Raw genomic sequence first — 9,340 nt, forward strand, 5'->3', positions numbered from 1 at the left:
CTATTTTGTGGGGCAGCAGAACCGCGGTATTAAAAATCGGGAAAACTATTATGGAAATAATTACAACACTCCATTTGGGAAGTAGGATTTCCATAAGCCGAACAATTATCAGCAGCCTCAAGCTTAGCCAGGTAGCAATTTAGAAGAGATGATGAAGCAACTCATAGCTCAAAATCAAGTAACGTAGCAACAAAATCAGAAAGTTCAGAGTGAGATAAAGAAATTTATTCACGAGCTTGAGCGTCAGATGGGGAAAATGGCTCTTATGCAGAATGTCAGACCACCGGGTGCTATTCCTAGTGATACTGAGAAGAATCCAAAAGAGTACAAGGCAGTCACTTTGAGGAATGGTAGAGAGCTAGAAGAAGTACCTCCGAAAAAGAAGAACATAGCAGAGGCAGAACTTATCCCTGCTAAGCGAGCTAAACCAAAGTAGACAGTCGCAGAGCAACATGTAGAGGAAGTGGTTCGACCACCCCCTCCCTTTCCACAAAGAACTTCAGAAATAGAAAGCAGATTCGGCTTGCAAGAAATATCTTGAACTCTTAAAACAGGTACACATCAAAGATACCTTTGGTGGAGCTTTTGCAAGAAGTTCCAAAATATGCTAAGTATATCAAAGATGTGGTTTTGAACAAACAGCATTGGACAGAGTTTGAGACTGTTGCACTTACTGAGGAGTTTAGTTCTAGAGTGAGGAGTAAAATTCCTCCAAAGTTGAAAGATCTGGGCAGCTTCACAACTTCGATTACGATTGTCAACATTGAAGTTGGGCTAGCATTGTGTGATTTGGGTGCTAGTATTAATTTGATGCCCACCTCTGTGTTCTGAACATTGGGCTTGGGTGAGCCTAGGCCAACCACTATTACATTGCAGTTGGCTGATCGATCTCTTGCTTATCCTGATAGTATTATTGAGGATGTTCTTGTGAAGGTAGGCCCATTTATTCTGCCAGCTGATTTTGTGATACCTGATTATGAGGCAGATAAAAGTGTTCCTCTCATCATGGGGAGAGGATTCTTGGCCACTGTTAATGCTGTGATCCGAGTGAAAGATGGGAAGATGTCCATGACAGTTGATGGACAAGAGTCGACTTTTGATGTGTTTAAAGCTACCAAGCTTCTAGCCCATTATGAGGAGTTGAAGATGATCTCCGTGGTGGAGCTCGAGCTCACTAATGCTGAGTTAGATCACTTTCTAGCTTCACGAGACCCGTTGGAGACAGCTTTGGTGTATGGGGAAGATCTGACGATTAATGCAGAAGTCGAGGAGTGTCTTAGCATTCTTGACACTTCATGCGCTTATCTACGAGCAAGTACACCGTTTGACGAGCTAGACTGACCAGAGTCATGGAAGAAGACGAAACCATCTATTGAAGAGGCTCCAGTTCTTGAGTTTAAGCCATTACCTCCTCACCTTCGCTACGCTTTCTTGGGTAGTGGAGACACATTGCCGTAATCCTCTCTGCTTATTTACTGATGTGTAGGTTGAACGTGTGTTACAAGTGCTAAGAGATCGAGTTCGAGCCCTTGGGTGGTTGATAGCTGATATTCGAGGTATTAGTAGCTCGTTTTGCATGCACAAAATATTATTGGAGGAAGACAGCAAACCTAGTATTGAGTGCCAGAGGCAAATGAACCCGATCATGAAGGAGGTGGTGAAGAAAGAGGTAATCAAGTGGCTTGACACCGCATTATTTATCCCATATCCGACAAAGAAATGGGTAAGTCCTGTACAATGTGTCCCGAAGAAAGGGGGCATGACTGGTAGAAAAATGAGAAGAATGAATTGGTGCCTCAACGAACTGTTACTGGTTGGAGGATATGTATTGGCTATTGCAAGTTGAACAATGCCACCAGAAAAGATCACTTTCCTTTACCCTTCATGGATCAGATTCTCGACAGATTGGCTGGGCACGATTATTATTGCTTTTTGGATGGCTATTCGGGTTTCAACCAGATCATGATTGCACCTGAGAATCAAGAGAAGACCACATTCACATGTCCATATGGCATGTTTGCATTCCGGAGGATGCCTTTCGGTTTGTGCAATGCTCCAGGTACTTTTCAACGATGCATGATGGATATTTTCACCGATATGGTGGAAAATTATGTGGAGGTATTTATGGATGACTTCTCTGTTTTTGGAGATTCTTTTGATGACTGCTTGAACCATTTTGATGCCGTGTTAGCTCGTTGTGAAGAAACGAACTTGGTACTTAACTGGAAAAAATGCCATTTCATGGTTCGAGAGGGTATCGTTCTTGGGCACAAGATATCGAGCAAGAGAATAGAGTTTAACAAGGCAAAGATTGAAGCAATTGAAAAATTGCCACCGCCTATTTTAGTTCGGGGAGTGCACAGTTTTCTTGGGCATGCAGGCTTCTATCGACGGTTCATCAAAGACTTCTCTAAAGTTGCTAATCCAATGTGCAAGCTTTTATAGAAAGATGTAAGGCTTTTGTTTAATGAAGCCTTCCTGATGACTTTTGATGAGTTGAAACAGAGGTTAGTGTCCGCTCCTATTATCATCGCACCCGATTGGTCCCTGCCGTTTATTTTGATGTGTGATGTAAGTGATTTTGCTGTGGGAGCTTTCCTTGGTCAGAAAAGGGATAAGATTTTTCATCCTATTTACTATGCCAGAAAGACACTTGATGCAGACAGATGAACTATACTGTCACAGAGAAGGAGTTATTGGCGGTTGTCTATGCCTTTGTCAAATTCCGATCATATCTTGTGGGCACGAAGGTGATTGTGTAAATTGATCACACTGCAGTTCGTTATTTGTTTGCGAAGAATAATGCAAAGCCGAGGCTTATTCGTTGGGTGTTGCTGTTGCAAGAGTTTGACATCAAGATTCTTGACCGAAAAGGCACAGAAAATCAGGTAGCAGATCACTTATCGAGACTGGAAGATCGGGAACATGTGGATAAGGCAGTGGCAATTAAGGAGACTTTTCCTGATGAAGAACTCTTTGTTGTTCAATCAACTGAGGTGCCATGGTATGCAAACATGGTGAACTTTATAGTAAGTGAGATTTACCCCCTGGTACTAATCATGAGAAAAAGAAGTGGATTTTGCATGATAGTCGTTTCTATGTTTGGGATGAGCCCTATCTCTGAGGTTGGCACGGTCCGGTGATCGAAGGTGTATTCCGAGGAAGAGGTCCCCGCGATCCTTGAGAAGTGTCACTCATCACCCTATGGGGGACATCATGCGGGTGACAGAACAGCTGGAAAGGTACTTCAGTCCGGGTTATACTAGCCTACTTTGTTCAAAAATGCTTATGAATTTGTCCGAGCCTGAGATAGCTGCCAGAGAACCAGAATTATCTCCAAGCGTCATGAAATGCCTTTGAAAGGCATCTTAGAGATTGAATTATTTGATGTGTGGGGCATCGACTCCATGGGTCCGTTCATACCGTCAAAGGGGAATAATTACATATTGGTTGCAGTAGACTATGTCTCGAAGTGGGTGGAAGCCATTGCACTTCCCACCAATGATGCTAGTGTGGTGGCAAGATTTTTGAAAAAGAACATTTTTACAAGGTTTGGGACCCCTCGAGCCCTCATCAGTGATCAAGGTACGCACTTTTGCAATCAACTCTTTGATAAGTTATTGCTCAAGTATGGGGTGAAACACAAGATAGCGACTGCTTATCATCCTCAGACGAGTGGTCAAGTGGAGGTATCGAATAGAGAAATTAAGAGGATTTTGGAGAAGATCGTGAGCGTGAGCAGAAAGATTGGGCAATCGAAGCTCGATGATTCTCTTGTGGGCATGCGGATCAACCTTACAAAACTCTAATTGGCACATCTCCCTATAAGCTCGTCTTTGGTAAGGCATGTCATCTACCAGTTGAGCTCGAGCATAGAGCATATTGGGCAATAACGAAGCTGAATTTAGACATGGTTCAAGCTGGAGAAAAGAGACTGTTGCAGCTGCATGAGTTGGAGGAGTTTCGCTATCATGCCTATGAGAACGCGAAAATGTACAAGGAACGAATGAAGAGAATTCACGACAAGCGCATCCAACCTCGTGACTTTGTACCGGCGCTAGTCTTCAACGATAACTCCGGAGTTGAAGATTTTCGGAGGGAAGTTGAAAAGTAAGTGGTCGGGGCCGTTTGAAGTCGTTCGGGTGACCGCACATGGGGCAGTTGAGCTGAAGCCGCTGAATGCAGAGCGGACATTCTTGGTAAATGGGCAGAGGGTCAAACACTACTTTGGAGAGGTCATCAATCCGAAGAAGACCTCGGTGGATCTAAAGGAGGCTTGAGGAAAGCCTGCGTCCTGCCGTGACGTTAAATCAAGCGTTTCTCGGGAGGCAACCCGTGTGGAAAAAAATGAAAAAAATGAGAAAAATATAAAAAGTGTCGTGCCACGACCTTAACTAAGGCGCTTGTTGGGAGGCAACCCAATTTTTCTTATGATATATGTCACATTTGTTCATGTTGCAAGAATTGGGCGGAAAAGAAAAAAAATATATAAAAGTGCCCAGTGATTTGCGCATCGGCTCCGCGATGCGGATTGATCGCACATAGGCTTTTGGTGGACTGAAAAGCAAATATCACGCGATCCTCTGCGCGATGCGATCGCCTGAGCCAAAAAAACCCACTGCGTTCAGTGATCCGCGCGTTGGACCCGTGATACGGACCAATCGCGTGGGTCAACCCGGTTTGTATTTTTTTCTCTTACTTATGTTATAACCCGTGGCCCCTCTTCCTATTTCATTCACAAAACATTCCCACCAACTCACACACATATTTTATCAAACAAAAATCCCCATCCCCATTCCTTCTCTAACAAAACCAACTTCAAGTTGCTCCAATCCATCCTCTATTAACTTCACAAGGTGAGTGGGTTCATCTTCCATTTTTTCCCCTTTCCCCCTTGTTCATGATGTTTGTAGTTGTAAAGTAGGGATATGGGTATGAGGGAATTTTGGGCGGGGATTGGTATTGCTTGTGTGGTATGAGTGTTTATGGCTAGAATATGACTCCCATTGCACAAGGGACGGTTTCCAAACCCACCATTGTTGTCAAAAGTTAAGGGACGATTTTATGCCCACAAGGTGTTTGATAAAAGTCGTAAACCAAGTTTTTGTGGAAATTGTGAAGTCTTGAGTAGCAATGGAACATTAACCAATCATAGGAACCCTTGTGCATCTCCTCTCACCATAAAATTTGAATTGTGATGGAGAATTAGAAAGTTGGGATTTTTCACCCCAAGCCTTACAACATGAAGTTGCTTACTTTGTGTTTGTTTGCTTTGTCATGTAGGAGTAGTTAACTTCTTTGATTTTGATTTTTGTAATGTAGTTTGAAGTAAGTGTTGGGTTAGTTCTCCAAATTGTGTGCTTATTAAAAAAAATTGGCTCAGGGTTGAGGTCCGAAAAAATTAATTGACAGGAGCCACGCATTCTAGACTTACGTACATGTAATATGATTAAGTGTGGGGTTGTGCTACGACTTCCTTTAGTTATTGACCTGTACTTCTCATTTGGTAATGTGTTGTTTTGCAGGCAAGATGGTTCACGCCAAGTCCAAGGGAAAATCTATCGCCTCCTCCTCCCAAGGTACAAAAAAAGGAAGAGCACAAAACCAGTCCAAAGCGACAAAAGGGCAAACATCTGGTAAGGGCAAGCATCCCGCGATTGCCATTCCTCAGGCGTCTAAAAGGAATCCCTACCCCCATCTATTTGGGGACGGGAAAGAGTGGTATGCGGGATTCGACACCTCGAAGGGTTACAATCATGAGCGAGCAATCAGCCTAGCCCCTTTGAAGAGAAATTTTTGGGACATTTACAACTGCATAGTCGCCATGGGGTGGAAGTCTGTGTTTGAGCAACCGGGGCCAGTAAATATTGATTTGGTCATGGAATTATACGCTAGCATTGAAATCTGCGGGAATCACAGTTCTGTGTTCGTTCGAAAAAATTGGGTGCCATTGACGGCTTCGACTTTGTGCGGGACAATTGGAGTCCCAGATGTGCCTAGTGAACCGTTGCTAGAATTCATCAAAAGGCCTGATTACAGGGCTATCCGAGAAACTCTTTGTGGAGCCAACTCTAAAGATCAATGGGCACGATACTCAGGGCCTCTTCGGAAGCATTGGAGCATGAGCATGAGTAATTTTTGTGGAGAAGCCCAGGTTTGGTTGTGCCTTCTAAATGCTAGAATCATGCCACTTGATCACTTCTCGGAGGTACAAAAGGATAGAGCATGCATAGTGTATTTCTTGATGATAGGGCAGCCGGTGAACATTGGGTATTGGATGATGCAGGAAATTCGAAGAGTGGGGGCTGGCAAGTCTAAGCGGCTGAGTTATGGAAACACTCTCACTGCTTACGTCATGAGGCTCGATGAGGGGTTGGCATACTCTACTAATAGAGTGCTTGAGGCGCCCACTGACGCACTCGACATCTCAAACGCCATGGCCCCAGCGAGTGCATCCGGACATCATTTGACTCCGGCAGAAGAGAGGTCCGCCCAATCCACAGTGCTAGCCCAGCTTTACACGGGGATGATGGTTGCAAGTGAGCATTTTAACATTGATCTTCAAGGGTCTTTATTCAGACACCCCACAAACCACATTCTCGGGCACTTGTGGGTGAGATGTCTCAGTTACCTGAGGATGAGGATGAAAACTCGGTTGATCGAGTAATGACTGCATTCGAAGAGGAGAGGAGGCAGTAGTCGCTATACAAGGCGATGACAATGAAGAAGAAGAGACGCCGAGCCGGATGATGGCGAGGTCGACGATGAGGACTACATCGATGAGGACAACTAGGCCCTAGTGGGCCCCAGGGAGTATTTCTTACCTTACTTGAGCTTTGTTTTTTTTTTTCAAATATAGATGCATTAAGGGTATTGCATAATTTTAAGTGTGGGGTGGTAAAATACGTCCCTAGTTTGTATCAATAGGTTTTGAGGTTGCGGATGATGATTAGTATGCCTTAGGATTTTTTTTTTTTACTAGTTTAGAGTCTTAGTGTCAAAAAAAAAAAATAGAAAAAGTTGAAAAAAAAAAAGCAAAAAAGATTTTAGTTTTCTTATTTTTCTTTGATAACTTCTTAAGTTCGTCATTAGTAGGCAGTCATCATCCACCCCCTTTGGTTTTCTTATGGCCTCGGTTCTTTCCCGAGGGGGAGCCTTTGAACCGGGCGTAGGTAGATTTTTCTTTTATAGTCATAGAAAGGGCTTTTCTTGATGACGGGTGGATGACAACACCGCTTGAGGGAAAATTAGTCCTTAGGATAGGTGTATTCAAATGCTAGGTGCACAGGTTAGGTGAAGTATTGGCATATGAGTGATCTTGAATTTTTATTTTTTTTCTGAAAGCATGCCTTGAAATTGTATCACTTCTCTTGAAAGCACTTGAAAATGGTTTTTGTTTGACTCGTTATGACCCACTTGGCATTGTTGTTTCTTATTGTTGTTTGATTCGAGGGACAAAATTTGATCCCTTTTGCGTTGATTGTGTGCCATGTGTGTGTAAGTTTTTTCGTTTGTATCCATGTTTGGTATTGACGTCTAGAACTTGCCTTGTGTGTTCGCGAAGCAAAATGAAATTCGGTTGAGCCTAGAAAATGGTAGAGGTGTTTCTTTGAATAGTCACTAAAAAGCCTAAAAAAGTTATCCTACCAACTTGTAAATAGCACCCTAGTTAACCCTTTTGAGCCTTTAGCCTTTTCTTTGATAGCAGTTAATTAGCCTTTACCCATTTGTTCTATAAAACTTGATTTTTGATCCAAATACTCTATGAGAACTTTAATCATTTACATGTATAATAGGAGTTGGGATGTGAAATAAAGAGGGAAAATGGCTGTTAATTGTAATATAGGAAGACTATGGAAGCACCGAATGAAAAGAACTAATTCACTTGTTAGTTGGTAATTAAAAAAAAAAAATGTAGCGAAAATGTTTTCCTTCTAACTTGTGTGACTTTCAAAAGAGTGGTGCTTAAACAAAGAAAAATGGGTGAATTGGGAGAAATTTAAAGGTTGGTTGGTGTTGAATAAAGGCTAATGAAGAGATTGTGCAAGAATGATAGAAGTATATGTATTAAAGTGCTTAGGGAGGTTAGTCACTATTATCCAAATAATTCCTACCCGTCCCTTAGCCTACATTACAACCCTCGAAGTCCTACTTGATTCTAGGTTCGTCTTACTTGTATTAGTGGAGTGGTTAAAGTACGGGAAAGCCTATGGTACGTCGTATTTTACATGTGATATTCTTTGTGAGAGTGAGCGTACCTATTGATTTTATGTCCATTTGATTTAAACATATGTGATTCTTGAGAGATATGGACTACTTTATTTTGGTGAGGGCACATAATTAGCAATAGAGTGGTGAAGCGTTGATTTTTTATCATAAGGTTGCTTACATGTTTTAAAGTGGTGTCGTTGGGTCAATTGGTTTTAAAAGTGAAGTGTTTTTTAGGAAGGTGGTCCTTGGTGCTAAAAATGAAAGTTTTAAATCTTTGGCATGGCTTTCGTAACTTGGCTCATTGTTTTGGTTTTGAAATCTTTCTTTTGAGATAGCCATACTAGCCGAATCCCGCATTAACGTACCTATTTGAATGAGTTGCGTTAGAAGTGTAGTTTAGTGTTGGTTTGTGTTTGCTCGAGGGTGAGCAAAGTCTAAGTGGGTGGTGGTGATATTTGGCACAAATATCATGTTTCGTGTCATTTTACATCCTATTCTTATGACTTTTATCACTTAATCCATGATGCAATCGTCGTATTTGAACTTATGTCGTTATATTTCATGCGTATAGGTACGATGAAGTCAAACAATGGAAAACCAGGCTTAAAGTGATTGATTTTGGAGCATATGATGATCACACGAGGTGACGAGTCGAAAACCACAAGTGATGAACTAAAAGGAAAAACAATTCGACTGAAGGTTCCGCTTTCCTTCCGCATCGCGTGAAGAAAGCAGACAAAAATAGCTCCAGGCAAAAAATTACCATCAGGCTTTTCTTTCGCGATGCGGAAGAAAAGCGGAAATACATCAGGCGACCCTTCCGCGATGCGGAAGGAAAGCGCATCGACGAGCAGTTTTCCCGTTTCAATCGGGATTAGGTTTACTTATTTTTTGTCTTAACCCTAGACTATATATAGACGTTTTATTAGCTAAAAAATGGTGTGCTGGGATATTTGGAAGACTTGTAAGCCACCGTTCTAATTTCTCTCTCTAGGTTTATTTTATTTTTCATCTTTTTCAACCCTAGATTATTCATGAATTCTTTTGTCTATGATCGAATCATGAGTAGCTAAACTTCTTAATTCTAGGGTTGTGGCATAAGACTTGAAAGTTGGTTTGAAAACAATTC

General features: G+C 42.0%; 1 protein-coding gene across 1 annotated transcript; it reads left to right on the forward strand.

Annotated features, from left to right (window-relative positions):
- The first annotated feature begins 247 nt into the window (after positions 1-247).
- LOC132031552 (uncharacterized) lies at positions 248-3,809 on the forward strand. The gene is made up of 9 exons (XM_059421539.1): positions 248-432; positions 555-768; positions 877-1,263; positions 1,487-1,669; positions 1,894-2,214; positions 2,446-2,507; positions 2,663-2,750; positions 2,799-3,004; positions 3,314-3,809. Exons 1-9 carry the CDS (start codon positions 248-250, stop codon positions 3,807-3,809), a joined length of 2,142 nt encoding a protein of 713 aa, XP_059277522.1.
- Positions 3,810-9,340: the final 5,531 nt, after the last annotated feature.

Source organism: Lycium ferocissimum, chromosome 9 (genome assembly GCF_029784015.1).
Source record: "Lycium ferocissimum isolate CSIRO_LF1 chromosome 9, AGI_CSIRO_Lferr_CH_V1, whole genome shotgun sequence".
Taxonomy (NCBI): domain Eukaryota; kingdom Viridiplantae; phylum Streptophyta; class Magnoliopsida; order Solanales; family Solanaceae; genus Lycium; species Lycium ferocissimum.